The sequence below is a fragment of the Diabrotica virgifera genome, chromosome 9, assembly GCF_917563875.1.
Source record: "Diabrotica virgifera virgifera chromosome 9, PGI_DIABVI_V3a".
NCBI lineage: Eukaryota > Metazoa > Arthropoda > Insecta > Coleoptera > Chrysomelidae > Diabrotica > Diabrotica virgifera.
Window position 1 is genome coordinate 63,243,934 of NC_065451.1, and position 18,171 is coordinate 63,262,104.

Genomic DNA, 18,171 nt, shown 5'->3' on the forward strand with positions numbered 1-18,171 from the left:
TTCCCAACTGTTTTCTAAAATTTGGCATAAGGTAAAGATCTGGTCTATTGTTAACTTTCCCGGTCTGAAGCCACACTGGTGATCACCTATTATTTCTTCTGTGTACGCAATTAATCGTCGCAGTAGAATAATAAACATAACTTTGTAGGTTGTATGAATTAATGATATGCCCCTATAGTTCTTACATACATGTTTATCTCCTTCTTGTGGAAGACTATGTGGCTTTCCCGCCATTCTATCGGCATTTATTCTTTTTGACATATTTCATTTGTAAGATGATGTATGAAGTTGTTCTCTTTCTTTCTTAATCAGTTTCGCATGAATGCCATCTGGCCCCGGCGCTTTGTCATTTTTTTAGTGGCAATAGTGCTGCCCTTACTTCCTTAAGCGCTGCTAGCGCTATTTCGGGTTCTGCTGTTTTTGTTCTTATATTGTTGTTGTCAGCATTTAACAGTTGTTTGTAATACTTTCTTCATTGTTGGCTTATGTGAAGACTAAGACAATACAGTAATTCGAAATGTCAGAAAGAAGGAAATATTAGAGAAGGATCTGCATCAAAGAGAAAGAGAGAGGGGGGGGGGGTTCATGTGATACACCGGTCTGGAGAGGACCTACCGCATGAGTAGTTTGTATGAGGTAGTGAAATTTAGTTAGTAAGGAGGGAGCTATAGGTGTATCTGTGAGTACGACTCATCTAGGATTCCTCTGTGAACTCTGTGCAGCTAGGCCCTGCCAACCTGGATCCAACACACGCCGGGTCATCATTAACCGGACGCAGCTTGGTACGGTATTTAGAAGGTATACAGGGTGTTTGGTAAAGAATGGGCCATAGCTTAACCTTAGATTGCTGAGCTTAAATAGGTCGATTTAAGCTTACTTACCTTAGTACGAAAGTTGATAATAACCGAAATACAAGGTGTCAAATTTAAACTTTTATTTATTCTTGAATATTCCTTGACAGGCATGGGATAACAACACGAAATTTGGTAAGGCGGGAGTTTTTTGAGATGAGAAATCTAAATTCGCCACCAAAAATTATGTATTACCCAGAGGGACGCCACATACATCTTTAAGCGCTCATTGAATACATTTATTTTTTTATCTCCAACTCTACATACTTTTTGAATCAAAACTTTTATTCTCTTAAGAGGATGGGTACGTATTTTCGGCTGCAATGCTATTCAAATGGGGATTCATTTTTTTCGAATCCTGAGAAAACTAATAAGTATTTTTGAGAAATTTAAACGCAAAATGAAAGAATACGTTATTAGCGAGGGCCGAAAGTCCCTGGGCACTTCTATAATGTTTATTTTAATAAGTTACAGGGGTGAAAAAGTAAGAGAAAATTTAGTGTTATTTTTAATTTCAAATATCTCATTCAAAATAAACTTTTTATTTATTCTAAGGGACTCTCGGTCCTCGGCAATAATTTAGTCTTTCATTCTGCGTTTAGATTTTTCAAAAATATTTATTAGTTTTTTCAGAATTCGAAAAAAATTAACACAATGTGCGTATTAATATTTTCCAAAGCTATCTTTGTCATACAACGCACTCAGTCGAATAGAATATTGTCAGCATATTGTCAGTCAGACACTGAAAATCAGTGATAATTTTAAATATTTGACATGAATCGGAAATATTTTGAGTTGTTGATTAAATAATATTTATATATAGTGTATTTGATAAATAATTGATTTAAGACGTGAACTTTATAAAAAGTTATTTATTGTGTATTATTTATGGAAGATAGAAGCAGAGAATACATCAAGATATATTCTGTGATCTAAATATTTTGTTGTTAAAGATGTTCAAAATTGTAAGCGTTCCATAGTAACAATATATTATTAAAAAATCACTTGAACACTTTTCCTCTTTTCTCGATCGAGTATTAGTTTTTGTTGTAGGTACATATAAATTATTACAATCACTGAGTACATAGCTAGTGAACAAATTATCACATTTATTAACTGAATTAATAATTTGCAATTATACAAAAAATAACAGTTATCCAAGAACATTCAAAAGCCATCTCTTTAAGTTAGTTATGACATTGTCAAGTAGAATGACATTCTAGTAATATTTACATATCCATACCAGTGTGAATTTTACTACACGTAATTTGTCATGTAAAGACAGAAAAGGTAGGGATAGCCGTAAAATATTTGCGAATTATGTACCCATGGCCTTAATATTTTTATTTAAAAAAGGTATATTCTTTTTCTCATGATCATCTTTCAGTGCGTCACAGTTTTTCGATTTCTCTCTGACGCATTAAACTGTATGTGACAGAAAAAAAGGCACGTCTGTGAATAATTTGGTAATTATTTTAGTTCGGTGATTATTCTAGTTGTCGATAGATGGCGCCATAATCAAAAAAGAATTATTTATTAAATAAAATAATAATATTATCAATATAATCTGTACAATTTATAAGACTATACAAATGAAAGAAAATACCATTTTATAAATGCAATAGACACAATTGATTTGGTTTTATTCCAAATTGAAAATAAAATTTGACAACTGTCAGATTTAACTAAAATGTCACGTTAGAATAAATGTCATAAATGTGTATTATCACGGACTTACCTTTTTTTCTATAATTTGTGACGCACTGAAAAATGTTCATGAAAAGGAGAATACTACATTTATCTCGCTAAACTCAACTCTTTTCGAGATAAACGCATTTTAAATCTGCGATACAACATATTTTTTGCATAATATCGTTGTAGTTACACCCGAAAAATCAACTTGAAACCATAATAATAATTGTGCCAGTTCTCATATTTATGTCATTGCATCGCAAATTCCATTTAAAGAAATTTGCGATACATTTTTGCAAATTTTTATAGTTTTAAGTTATTAATCGGGTGTAACTACAATGATATTATGCAAAAAATTATGTTGTCTCGCAGACTTAAAATGCGCTTTTCTCAAAAACGGTCGAGTTTATCGAGATAAATCTAGTATACTTTTTTTAAGTAAATATATTAAGAGAATACAAGTTTTGATTCAAAAAGTATATAGAGTGAGTAATAAAAAAATTTGAACCTATTAAATGAGCGCTGATATGCGTATGTGGCGCCTTCTGGATAATACATCATTTTTGGTGACGAATTTAGATTTCTTGTTCAAAAAATCCTCCGCTTACTAAATATCGTGTTATTATCCCATGCCTGTTCGGAAATATTCAAGCATAAATAAAATAAAAGTTTAGCTTTGACACCCTGTATTTCGGTTATTATCAACTTTCGTAAGTTAGCTTAAATCGACCTATTTTAAGCTCAGGAATCTAGGGTTAAGCTATGGCCCGTTCTTTATTAAACACCCTGTATATGCAAAATTTGCAGACCATATACAATTTTACTATCGGTATATTTTTGTTCGACTATAAACCATCAAAAACGAAGAATTCTATGGCGGATTTCATGTAGATATAAGTCTTCAAAAAGATGTTGTGAATAGAATACCACGAATGAAGAAGTGTAAACTGCATAATTTCTGCTCCAGAAAACGACAATAGTTCTCCTCCTTGATAGAAAGATGTAGCATCGTAGCATCGTACGTATTTAACTGAAAAGAATACATGAACATCGTTGATCACGGCGATAATTAAAAATAACCTCAGTAATGGCAAAAATACCTTTAGAAGAATAGAATATCGCGTTTGCAGACTCAGTCCAGATGAACGCTTCTGACCATAGTAAGCTCCTTACTTCAAGCACATTGTGGAAAGATTCTGAAAGTATCTTGTGCATTGTATTTTGTAAGAAAGAAGCTGAATAAACTGGATAGTCTAGTACCAAGTATGTTGCATAAAACTATTGATGTATCTCAACGAATACCAGCTTAAAGTATGTCTATACTCACCATGTGTATTCCCTGAGGGGCAACAGTATTATTTACACTGACGGCTTGTGTGTAGTGGGGTGAATGTGGTGTACTGTGATTTGTTAACCATCCGGAAGGAGTTATGGGTGGCGGGGAACTGACGGGTGTGGAAGGTGCTGAACTGTAACTACTCGCACTGGCTTGTTCTGCTGGTGGATATATCTAAAAACATAATAAAATTAAGTTAATAATGTGGAACATCAATTTTAGAGATTAGAGATATTTATCTAATTATTTGTAGTGGAAATCCTAGAGTTCTTCGGTTCCAGTGACTCTCCAAATAATTTCACTTGTTATTTAAGTTATTAAAAAAACATTTGTCTTCGATCGTTCGATCATCTTTATATTTGACTAATGGTTGTTTTCTGTTCAATATGTTAGTGCTCTTGTTGATTGTATTATGTACTTATCTTTTCCACGGACCTACTGCTTAATAAACATTCGTCTGTTTCACTATATTTTGCTCTATTCCCCTCCATTAATCTCTTTATTCATTAATCCATACCGGAAGTCCCAAAAACGCTAGAAATCTGGAACATATTTTCTTTCGCTCTCTCTTCAATCTGTAATTTCCTTAATTTCCTTTACTTAGTTTGCACTAAAAATGTATAGTTAAAATGTCAAAAGAAAATAGCCTCAGAAAAATATATACAGTCTAACCCACCTATTAGAATACCCGTTATAAAAATATCCCGCTTTGCGGAATAGAAATTTGAGATCCCAAAACGTTTCTACTGGCCACCAATGATCGGTTATTAAAATATCCCGGTTATAGGAATACTATTGCTTGGCACTAAGGCTATTCCAATAAGCGGCTTCCACTGTATAACCTTAGACGAATTTATAGTTTTTGTTATTTTGATAAAAAATACTGTTCTGATACTGCTACAGAAGCACTTGGAAAACTCATCACTTATTAAAAAATTTGAGAATAAATAGACCTGGTGGTGATATAACGCAGTTCAAGAAAAATAAAGGAGTAGAGAAACCGTTCTAAACAGTAACAAGACAATATATCGGATACAGATCTTTAAAACTATACGATCGCCAAAAAGGAAGCAAAGTAACAGTAGCAAATGCTAAAGCAGAAGCGTATACAAATCTATGCGATCAACTTGATATCAAGGAAGGCGAAACAGCCTTAGATATATAAAATAGCCAAACAGATAGCAAAGAAATCAAAAGATTTTAATCAAATTAGGTGTATCCGAGATGAAAATAATAAAATACTAACTCACGAAAAGGATGTCAAAAAGAGATGGAAAAAGTACTTTCGACAGTTTATTAGACGAAGAATTTGACAGAAAACCAGTTCAGTTAACGGATACAGTAACAGCAATGGTACCTAATAACAAACCAAGAAATGGTTCAAGCACTTAAAAAAATAAAGAAAGGTAAATCAGTTAAACCAGATGATATTCCTGGGGAAGTAAGGACAGTATTAGGAGATATAGGAACAAGTTGATCACACAAGTTGAACAGAAGTTGAACTAACAGATTTATTTAATAAAATTATGGAAGTGAGACAAATGCCAGAAGGAGGAGCAGTTTATAAAAACAAGGGAGATATACAACAATGTACAAACTACAGGGACATAAAGCTACTCTATAGTCACACCATGAAAATATGGTAAAGAGTAAAATTGATAGACGGATACGTAATGAAACAGAAATAACACTTTTTCTTCTTCTTCAAATGCAAATCCACTAACGGATGTTAGCGATCACATTTTCCATTAACTCTCTGTTTCTTGCAACGTGTATCAGAGATTGTATGTCGTTAATCCCTGTCCCTTGCCTTATGTTTCGGAGCCAGGACATTTTCTTGCGTCCTATTCCTCTCTTGCCTTCAATTTTACCCTGGATTATAAGTTGAAGGAACTGGTATTTTTCGTTTCGCATGATGTGACCCAAATACGCCGTTTTTCTTTTTTTGATGTTTTTAAAAAACTGGCGTTCTTGTTTGATTCTTTTAAGGACATCTACATTTGTGACTTTCGCCTTCCATGGTATCTTTAGGATATGGCGATAAAGCCACATTTCGAAGGCTTCTAATCTGTTTATATCCCTCGTTTTGAGTGTCCAGCCCTCTATGTTATATAGCAGCACCGACCACACGTAGCATTTAGTAAACCTTAGTCTCAGTGTAAGGTCGAACTCTGAGCAGGTCAGTACCTTCCTGAGTTTTACGAAAGCTTGTCGAGCTTGCTCAATGCGACATTTTACTTCCTCGTCCGATGCCCAGTCTTCAAAAAGCCACGTTCCCAGGTATTTAAATTTGCTCACTCTTTCAATGGACTTAGTATTCAGTGTTATGGTGGAAATTTCAAATGCATCCAAGTTTCTGGAGATGATCATGAATTTGGTCTTTTTGGTATTAATCTCTAATCCCATTCGCTTACTGTATTCTCCGATTATAGTGACAAGTTGTTGAAGATCTGCTAGTTTGTCACAAATTAAGACAGCATCATCAGCATATCGTATGTTGTTGATCAATACTCCATTCACTTTGATTCCCATCTCTGCATCTTCCAAAGACTCTTGAAATATGGCTTCCGAATAAATGTTAAATAAAAGAGGGGAAAGCACAAATCCCTGCCGAACAACCCTTCTTATATGTATGGGTTTGGATATACAATTGTCTATTTTTAATTGTGCTGCCTGATACCAGTACAAGTTTTCAATGCATATTATGTCTTTTTGATCTATATCAAGCTTCTTGAGGATCTGCATTAACTTGTGATGTTGGACACGATCAAACGCTTTCTCGTAATCTAAAAAGCACAGGAATACGTCCTTCCTCTGATCGTAACCATTTTGGACCAACACATGTGTTGCTACTATTGCTTCTCTTGTTCCTAAACCTTGCCTAAACCCAAACTTAGAGTCACTGATGTCCCATTCACATTTTTTGTATAATCTTTGATGTAGTATTTTTAAGAATATTTTTAAAGTGTGACTCATCAGGCTAATGAGTCTGTGATCCTCACATCTTTTTGCATTGACTTTTTTGGGTAGTGGAATAAATAATGTAGAGAGCAACCACTGTTGAGGATAGCAACCAGTTTCATAAATAAAATTAAATATTTTCTGTAGTGCTGAAATTCCCCTTTCAGGTGCTTTATTGTTTTCATCTGGTCCAGGTGCCTTATTGTTTTTTGGATGTATGCCTTTTCTATTGCCTCTTTAGTGATTGAAGGGCCAGTCAGCTGGTCGTCTGTATAAACTTCACTCATGGGTCTTTCGTCATGAAAGAGCTCCTGGATATAGTTTTCCCATATATGAATTTTCTCTTTTTCACCTAGCACTATCTGGTTATCCTGATTAACTATTGTGGTATTATAATATCACCCTGTACAAAATATGTTTAAAACTCATTCAAAGTCATTAATCCATGTAGTATCTGTTCTTGTATCAATAACCGCAAGTAACATTGAATTGTCATGTTTTGTTATTATTTAAATGTGTATATAAACATTAACTCGGTGGAGAAAGATTATTGTACTCAGCATTTAATTATTGTACTAGGTCGTTACTGTTATATGTAAACACGTTGTTATAGTTAGTCATTGATGGACTTGAATGTAAATATAATGTATCTGAACCAAGAAAGAGAGTTTTAATTAGTTTGGACCTAAAAGGCATTATACATCACACTATTTAATACATGGCGATCCTGCCAGGATTAGAGGAGGTCTTCTGAGAGGAGCAGAGATGGCGGCAACAAATTGGAAACGGAGACGGCGAAGATGGACCAGGACGATACAGGAAACCCAGTGAAAAAAAGACAAAAGTGGAAATAAAATGTAAGTAAGAATGTCTATCTTTATTAAAAATGCTTCCCTCGTTTTTATATTTTTATTGAAAATTGAATATTTATCTTTGCTGATTTTTGAATAATTTATGAAGTATCGATTTTTTTTAAGAATATCTATAAATTTTGAAATATGAAGTGATTTTTGAATTGAATATTTTTATAGAAGTTTATTATATATGTTATTATTGAATTTTTATTGAATTTTGAATTGTTATTAAATTTATTTGAAAAATCTCTATCCGATTTCGATTTTTAGTACGGTTATTTTTGAATATTTTATGGAATACCGAATTTTTTCCAAAAATTTCTATCGAAGTTTGAGATATAAACTTATTTTGAATATTTTTTTCTAACTTTTGCATATGCTATTTTTTTTATTGACGAATATGTATACTATTATTGAATTTTTATTAGCCAGTTGTTTTTATTATTGATATTTATTGATTCTATAGATACATTTTAATCGATTTTGTGTTAAATTTTGTATGATATGAACCTGAATTAATATTTTTTGAGTGATAAATGATATTTTTTTTAAGAACTAATGATTAGTGATGACATACGTTGATAAACATTGCTATAAGCAAGAGATTTATTTTTAACGAACCGACCTGATGCGTCGAGATAAGGAATTTGGAGAAGAACTATATAGATAAGAAGAAGAACTAACAATAGTATTAGCTAAATATTATGAGACAACTTGAGACAATAAGAAACCCACTGCTCTTGTCAAATTGGGAAGGTACTAAGTGATTTATAGAAGCTTGAAAGCTTATTAGAGACCCACTCTGTGTTTTGAGAGTACCTATTTTATTCATGATTATTCGTGAATAAACAACGGCCTCAAAGCAAGGGATTGAGGTTATGAAATTTGTAAAAGAATTTGATCTAGCCAACGATGTTATACCCGCTTCTGTTAAGGTAGATTGTAGAGGTTTCGTGGTTAGTATTGAGTATCATGATTGTTATATGGAATATGTAGAAGAATTGGAACTTTTCTCTCGAGTAAAGCCACTTTGATTAGTCGAACGTAGGCATTGAGGGATAAGTAAAGGAAGTGATTATTATGATGTTATATTATGAAATGATATATTGATGATTAAATGACAAATGATTGTTATATGAAGATGAACTATGTACACTGTAGAAGTGCTATTATATGAAGAAAAATGAATTATATGAGTTGTAGTACCAGACAAGAAGAAGAAGAGAAAAAAAGAGAATTTTTAATAAAATATGTGGGAAAAATGAAAGAAGAAACATAAAAAATGCCAAAATAAACAAGCAAAATTAAGAAGATACTAAGCAAATATGTAGCTAATCATTGAATTTTTGTCTAAGAATTAAAGTTGTAATTTTTTTTTCTAAAGTAACGTAAATTATAAATAACTTATTTTTTGTATATAATGAATTCAGGTTAAATTTTCGCGGAAAATGGAAGTGTTTGAATTAAGGATAGACAATATCTTACAATAAGTGTTAGTAGATAGTAAGCAAAGGGACACAAAAAGTGAAGTTCTTAGAGAGATTAAATCTTTATTATAGGTACAAGAGAGTTATTAGAAGTTTTTAGAGACACATTAGAAGTTTTTTAGAGAGATTACATTTTTATTATAGGTACAATATTTTAAAGTTAGTAAGGCGTATATAAATAAATCAAAATAAGACTGAAATAATAAGATGAAATAGTAAAGTAACGTTAAATTTTTTTTTATATACCATTTAATAGAAGTTTAGGTAATATTTAGCTTAGCTTAGGAAGTATTAAAGTCGAGATTTTATCACAATTAAATTAGTTACGGCTTATAGGCACTAAAAGACTATTTAAAAGTTAGGATCAATTTCATTCACTGTGGACACTGTTTTGATGAAGTGAATTAGTGAACGAAAAAAAAAGGACGAAAAGACACGACGTGAAAGTACGTGAACTAGTAATAGGTTATAAAATACCAGTTTTAGTATAGGGAAAATATGAACTTTTGTATAAAATAGGAAAAAGAATATACATGTTTAGGGAAAAATCGATTGATCTGAAATGTACCATGTTACAGTTAGTTAGGATAGTTAGGAAATTTAATTTTTGAAAATAGTATTAGGTAATCATAAACACTCTGTGAAAGGGAAAGAGGGATATACACTCAGATATTCTTCTTCTCTTCTTAGGACTTTCTTTTTTTTTTAAAAACGGCGATGATAGACAATCAATCTTATTTTAAAAATATGTAATCTTAACAAAACGGGGAGGTGTGGTATTATAATATCACCCTGTACAAAATATGTTTAAAACTCATTCAAAGTCATTAATCCATGTAGTATCTGTTCTTGTATCAATAACCGCAAGTAACATTGAATTGTCATGTTTTGTTATTATTTAAATGTGTATATAAACATTAACTCGGTGGAGAAAGATTATTGTACTCAGCATTTAATTATTGTACTAGGTCGTTACTGTTATATGTAAACACGTTGTTATAGTTAGTCATTGATGGACTTGAATGTAAATATAATGTATCTGAACCAAGAAAGAGAGTTTTAATTAGTTTGGACCTAAAAGGCATTATACATCACACTATTTAATACACTATGGTAGTTGGTCTTCGTTTTCTGTATATTCCAGCAGTCTTCTTAAGCTTTTTATGTAAATTCCGGTCATCGTGCTGTCGTTGTAAATGTTCTAGATCGATACATTGTTGCTTAAGCCATTCATTTTTTGCTATTCTTATCTTTGCTTTTATTTGCCTGTTAATGTTTTTATACATATTTCTGCCATTTGGGTCATTCTTGTGTCGTCATCGTTCATCCATTAGTAATAGTATTTCTTCTGTAATCCATTTTTGCTTCTTGTTCTTTGGTTTGTACCCCAAGTTGTTTTTCATGATGTCTGTTACAGCACTTGTAATCGTGTTCCATGTTGGTGTTAGATCTTCGGTAATGTTTGTCGTCAACATTTGAATTTGTGTGTTTATTTCATTACTTATTTCTGCTTGTATCATTGGATCTTTCAGTTTATCCAATGCGATCTGTTGTTGAGTTTCAGGCTTGTTTTTGCATGAAAGAGCGATCTTTATGACGGCCACTAATAGTACATGGTCAGAAGGCACATCTCCTCCAGGATATGTGCAAGCTCTTTTGACAGTTGTGCTGAATCTACCTTTGATGAGAATGAAGTCTATCTGATTTCTTATTATGTTCTGAGCTCTATCGGCTGGAGATTTCCGAGTAAAAAGGCGAGAAATAACACAAATCTACACAATGTTGATTGTGTTGATTTGAACAGATGCAATCTTTATTATAAGGCAGTTTGGAGCATTTTGTGGTGGGCGCTCAATGAGAGTTCCCGGTGAATATTTAAAGATTGTGAGAGACATGTATGAGGGAGTAACAATTAGTGTTAGGACAAGTGTGGGAGAGAACGATAGATTTCATGTGAATGTAAGGATTACACCATGGCTCAGTGCTTAGTCCTTGTTTATTCTCATTACTGTTGAATCAGATAACAGCGGGACTACAGGGTCAAATTCCCTGGTGTTTAATTTTCCCTACTGATAATCTAGTGTTAGCAGGAAATAATGGGAAATCATACCCTATTACAATCAGCGAGCAATAGTAAGAATTGAGAAGGAAACATCTGAAGAAATGGAAATAAAGAGAGGAGTCAGGCAAGGCTGCATACTATCACCTCTATTATTTAACGCTTATTTTGAAGAGGTAATGCGAGAAACTCTGGAAGATGAAACAGTCGGCATAAGAGTAAATGGAGTCTTAGTTAACAACATCAGATATGCAGATGATACAGTAATAATAGCCGATAGTTTACAAGACCTGCAAAGACTCATGACTAAAATAGTAAGGTGTAGTAGGGAGGGGAGTACGGACTCTCTGTCAATATCAAAAAGACGAAGTTTATGAAAATTAGTAAAAACAACCATAATACTAACGAAATCTTGATAGCAGAGGGCCAGCAGATCGAAAGAGTAAAAAAGTACACTTACCTAGGAACACTTTTAACAGAAAATATTGACTACACTACAGAAATAAAAGTCAGAATCGAAAAAGCACGTTCTAATTTTATAAAAATGAAAAAGGTCCTATGTAGCAAAGATTTAACATTAGCTCTTACAGTACGCTTAACAAAATGTTACGTCTACAGTGTACTATATTATGGAGTGGAATCATGGACGTTAAATGTAGAGACAATGAGACGACTTAACGCCTTTGAAATGTGGACCTAAAGAAGAATTATGAGGGTTTCCCGGGTAGATAGAGTTACGAACAATGAAATACTGAGAAGAATAGGTAAAGAGAAGGAAGTTGAACTTACAATTAAAGAAATAAAGCTACAGTATCTCGGACATATGATGCGGGGCGAGAAGTATGGCATCCTACGACTCATAATACAAGAAAAGATAGATGGCAAACGAAGCATCGGAAGAAGACGAATTTCATGGCTGAAGAACCTGAGAGAATGGTTTGGATGTAGCTCAAAACAACTGAAGAGCTCAAAGCTAAAAGGATGAGGGTCCATTTTTTGTCATTATGGAGATAATACTTATTTCTTGTACTTTATCTCATGTAAAATATTGCATGGTATCTAACTAAGCAAAAAAGATGAAGGCGTACAAGCCATTCAGCTTTGAAAAATACGTCTTCTAGGCTAAAAGAATGAAGGTACTACATATTCAGGATAAAAGGATGACAGTCCACCTAGTTCAGATTGCTGACCACGGAGGTCTCTGCTATTAGTGCTATTTGTTGCACAGATGTTTTATTCCTTGCTTTGGGATTTTCTTGTTAGTCACCTTGACTTGCAAGTAAAAGAGCTTAAAATTTTCTGCGATTACTGCGCACGCGCAGGTCAGAACAAAAATTACGCCATTTTCCGTATGCTTAACTAACTTTTAAACTATACCATACTAAGAGACTTGATAAAATCACAATGTTTTTTCCAATCAGAGGTCACTTGTACTTACCTCGAATGTAACAGGAGCATCGGCAACTAAGCATTGTTTCTCATCACTCATCACCCTCGAATGATGTTACATCATCAGATTGTTAATGGCCTAAATGAAGTAAATATTGTTACTAAGTCTAAGAGGAAACAAGAAGGCTGTTTTCACCTGCCAAAGGTTTTACCTTTAAATAAAGCAAAATAAGACGATATTCAGCATTTGAAAAAATCTTGCCGCGTAAAGTCTCAGTGCTCACATTTTGACACACTGCCACATGCTTAAAGCTGTTTATTGTATCCATTACTAATAATCTTCTACTGTATTTTGTAGCTTTGTGTAATCAATAGGAGCAGATCTGTATGATATTACTTTGGAAAATATAGACAACCTTATCTTTTCAGTTTCACTTTAAGACACGTTAGTGGACCCTCATCCATTTAGCCTGAGACTTCATGACATAAAAAGATAAATCAATTTGTATTTATAGTAATTTGTAAATTGGTAACCCAAAAACATAACCTATACATACCCTGTAAGTTACTGCATGAATTAGTAACCAAAATGAAATGCCCTTTCTGTTAATTATTTTTATATTTAGTTTTAAAACTTAAAATCCTAATTTCTCAAAACTAGCTTTTTTGGAACCTCATCCTTTTAGCCCTGAGCTCTTCAACTATTTACAGCTACTGCCTCAAAAATTAAAATAGCTATGATGATTGCCAACCTCCGTAGCGGAGATGGCACCTGAAGAAGAAGAAGAAGATACCCTGGCATTAGGGACCATCTGAGTTAGTTCGAAGCAATCGTGCCTTCAGCTCAACGCACATCAGGTAAAATAGGCGCAATAGTCCCATCCCATACCGTTACAGGAATAAATACTATAAATAATACTATAAATGAGAGTAGGCAGATACTTACACCACCCAGTCCTTTATTAACAACGGTATCTGTATTAGCTGGTCCGAAGGGTGTGATGGGTCCGGCCAAGGTAGTGGCAGTAGGTGTACCGTTAGGCCTTAACGACGACATCGGCGGTAAGCCTTGCCCAGGCGGCTCTGTCTCTGGTATAAGGCCGAAGGCTTCGTAGGTTTGGTATGTGTATGAAGAGGGCCATTCGCTGCTACCTGGGGGTCCTCCAGGGGTCGGTGCTCCGGGGGGGTTGCCCCCCACTCCTGGATTCGGCGTGCCATCTGCCGCTAAATAATATGGATTTGCTCCGGGTGATGTGTATCGGGGGGATTCATGGAATTCGTCGGATCCATACTGCAACAAAAATGTATAATATTAGTAAATGTACAGAAATATAGAGGATGTTAAATTGAACTGTATTGTGTTGTTCTTTTATATACAGAATAAATGCTTTTTAATCGTCTTTTTGTTTGGTAAGAAAAAAACATCCTTGGTTCATGTTATAATTAGTGACATTTTTACTTTACCGGTGATCTCGTGTTGTGTGTCGCGAACTAGTGTAAATTGGACATTAAAACGGTGGTTTAAATATAATAGCCCGGGAGGTAGTGTCAAATTTAACCGGAGCATTTTAGCAAGGCTGTCTTCTTTTTATTTAGTTAGGTGTTCCAAAGCTTATTAACAAATGATGTGTCAGCTAGCCCAAAACCGGGGATTTTAGGCAAGAAAAGGTAAAATGTGAAACTTGATGGAAAAACGCTACAACCTATATGTCAAATATTTACCTCCGTGACTTATGTGTATAATAGCTAAGAATACCTAGCTACTGGCTTTCACTCAGACGACTCGGGTTCAAATCCTGGACCTTTTTTTATTTTTAAAATTGGCATTTTTATTTGAAAAATAATAATTTTTTGATAATACCACGTTTTTATTATTTATACGACACAATATAAAAAAGTCTGTTATGTCTTTTATAGAATCGTAAACTATGCATTTGATATTTGATCATAATATTATATTATTATGATTGAGCTCCTTAATAAACAAAGTTGTTGTAGGGCAGAGGCACCACTTATGGCCACTTTAAGAACTTTCTTTATTATTTTTCTCTTGAGAAACATGAAGGATTCGAATAAAATCTTTCCGTTCAATGCTATTTTTACTTTCGAATTAGCTATACTAGGAAATCAAATGATCATAAGGATTCAATTTAGAATGAAAATATTATATCGTTTTATATTTTGAACAACAAAAATCCCCACATTTGGCCATGTGTTTCTACATTTGGCCACACAGTTTCCCCACTTTTGGCCACCCAAAAAATAGGTACAAATAAAGATAAAAGTTGATATTTATATGTTTAAATATTTATTGAACTACAAAAAGAGGTAAAACAAAATAAATTTCTGGTAATACAAATAGGTAAAAAAAGTATTGAAAAATGTTGTAAATAGTGTTTATGATTTTATATTTGTTCATAAATGTTTAGTTTTCCTGGAAAAATAGTCTTAAATTTTCTTCCTTGTTCCTGGACAATGGGATCGGTTAGTTTTCCTAAAATATCGTTTTTATCTATACTGCAAACATTATTTTCTATAGGACAAAACACGGTTTCTTCTTCATTAGCACTTTTGAAACATTGTATCTCATACTCTTCTGATGAAAGGACATCTATAATTTTGGGCAACATATTTATATGTTGTCGTCGATCTTTTACCCAGTTGCTTAAATCTTGCAAGCACAAAGTCTCCCAATTTAAGATCATCGGTATCGAACATTTCAATATTTTCTTGTTCTGGTTCCACGAAGTCAACATCGTCTTAACTGCTACCAGTTTCCTCTCAGTCTTCATGTTCTTCCGAAGAAGAGTCTGAATATAGATCTTTCGAGACTCCTTTAAGTAGGGTACAAAAACGTTCGAAAAATACTCAAAAAAACATTCTGCTGTCATCCAGCCTCTTTGACTTTTTCCTAAACCACAACCTTTAGGAGCTGCTTTACACATAGCAGACGGGGTCATATTTATAAATTGTTAAAGGTGGAGCGAATTTTCCTTCTGCATTAACTGTGAAAAGCGTAGTTACATTTTCCTTATCTGACGAAGTTCGTTCATCGTAGATGTGTTTTTTCCTCGCGGTCCAATTACAGTACCACTTTTTGGGGCTAACCAGAAATATGTTTCATCCATATTATAAATCCTTTTTGGATAATCTAATATACTGGTAGCACTCATATCACTTAAATTCATACGAACCTCGTCGAACCATTTACCTATTTTCTCTTCAGTTACTGCACCTCTACCACCGTGAATGTATTCTGCTTTCTTCTGGGAAAGTTGCTTGTGCCTGTTAAGGAAGCTGTAATACCATTTTCTTCCTGGTCGATCATTGGCAAAAGGAGTTTTAATATTTGCCTCTAGAACAAGTTTTTGTACTGAACTCAATAACCAATCTTTATCAATTGGAAACCCCATCTTCGCAGAAGTCAACTAGGAGGTCTTCAGTCTCTTTTCCCAAGTGAGAGTCGAATTCATAGTGCACTCAATCTCTTGGAGACTTTCCGGATATTTTATTAGGCAAAGTAGTTCTCGGAACTTAAATTCACGACTGGCTGTGGCCACAGGCATTCCTTCGGATATGCCATTTAATGCTAAATTTACTTTTGAAGGTGAGTACTGGAATTTAGGTATGTTTACCTTTTCTACTCTGCTCTTATTATTCTTCAGTGCGTTTGGCATTTTCACTAAAAGAAATAAAGTAGGTATACCTATGTAAACATGGCTACATTAGTAGAAAAGTAAACTGGCCATAAGTGGATTTCGTTTACCTACTTGTGGCCAGCAGGTTGGCCATAAGTAGGTAAATAGTGATTTTTCGGTTTCCACTTATGGCCTCCGCCATTTTTTCCAATTTCATACTATTAATTATAATGAAAAATAAATAATATCAAATAAAAAGGGTCTATTTACCTCATCTAGCACTTCCAGTGCAGAAAAATATCATATAGTATTGTATTGAAAAGGATGATTTCAGATATGTTTCTTATGAAAATTCGTTAGTTAGCTTGGCATGTGCGACACACTACCACTCAAACATCAACAATAAAATAAACTGATCAGTTAGGTAGGTTTTTGTCACTGTTCCCACTTCCTATAGAATTATTTGACGTTTTAGCAGGTTCAAGGTTATTGGTTGATGGACGCCATGCTTATTATCTTACAAATCACAGCGATATGGCCATAGGCGGGGTAGTGGCCATAAGTGGTGCCTCTGCCCTACATAATCCCCTAAAGCTTCCTTAGTTAGCATTTAGTTAGTACGACCAATGTAAGTGAAAAAGGGTGTTGCCCACCCCTAACCCCCCCTGACGATCTTTTTTATTTTTTTTGGATCCTAATTTTTCACTTTTCTATGACCAACCCCTTATTAATCTAAATATTTCCTTGTTCTCCATAATATATAATAATGAATGTTTGTCTGTATGCCCCTTATCGAATCGTAAACTATGCATTTGATCATAATTATGATGACCAGATGACCTCAAGCAAAGTTGTTGTACATGAAACCGGGAAGGTTTCTGAGTTAATACGACCAATGTAAGTAATTATTATTTACGCAGACACCACAAAAACAATATTGTTTATTAGAAAAAAGTATACGCAATATTTTTGAGTATTTTTTGGCTTTCTGGTAATTTTTAAGTATTTAACTTTTAAGCATTATTTTTTAGTTCTAAGGCGGTACGAAGTTTGCCGGGTCAGCCGGGGTCAACCGGGTTTGCCGGTACGAACAATGATTTGTACAGTATGGGATTCAAATGTCATAGGCCAGTTGAGAAACCAAAACCATCACCACAAATGTAAAAGAAACGCTTAGTTTCGGCCAATTTGCACAAAAATTATGTGACAATAGAGTCTTTATGCAAACTGGTCCAAACTAAGCGTTTTTTGAGAATTTGTGGTGATAGTTGGTTATTTTCTTGGTTCCTCAACTGGCCTATGAGATTTGAATCCCAAACTGTAGAAATTTCAGCGTACAGTGGACTCCGATACTGAACACTCTGATTCTTCCAATTTATTCCGTATATGGCAATGGGTGACTCTTCTGTGTTTTACAGCCAAATTCTTTAAAATTCTTTGCCCTCTGGGGGTGACTGAAATCTTTCTACCGTACGGGTCCCTCCAAACCTATATAACAGGATGTTTCTCTAAGTTTTTGACTCAACCTTCGAACTGACGATAAAGATATGCCATATTTTTTGCTATTTCTTTTTCATACATAAATGTAGTATTTTCTAAAAGAGCAGTAAGAGAAGATAGCAGAAAAGATTTACTCAACAAAAAGATCTTTACAATCACCCATACGAAAAAATTCCAAACGAAGACATTCGTCTTAAAAATTAACATATTTTTATTAATATGTTAAAATAAATTAAACAAATTAAAAACTAACATTAATAAAGACTAATATTAACACTTACTACTGCAAATTTTACGAAAATTTGAATATCAACCACTAATTTAATTAAAAAAGTAAAGTTAAAAAAGTTGAGTCATTGCACCCTTTTGCCCATTATATTGCCATCTGCCAAGTTTTCACAATT

General features: G+C 33.7%; 1 protein-coding gene across 13 annotated transcripts in view; it reads right to left on the minus strand.

Moving 5' to 3' along the window:
- LOC114325175 (protein daughterless) overlaps window positions 1-18,171 on the minus strand; it is a 551,617-nt gene that overhangs the window by 88,023 nt on the left and 445,423 nt on the right. For all 13 annotated transcript variants that reach the window (XM_028273157.2, XM_028273154.2, XM_028273153.2 and 10 more), the window contains 2 exons: window positions 13,576-13,920; window positions 3,871-4,053 (listed from right to left, as the gene is read on the minus strand). In XM_028273157.2, coding sequence (XP_028128958.1) covers window positions 3,871-4,053; window positions 13,576-13,920 — 528 coding nt within the window. The remainder of the gene's footprint in view (window positions 1-3,870; window positions 4,054-13,575; window positions 13,921-18,171) is intronic.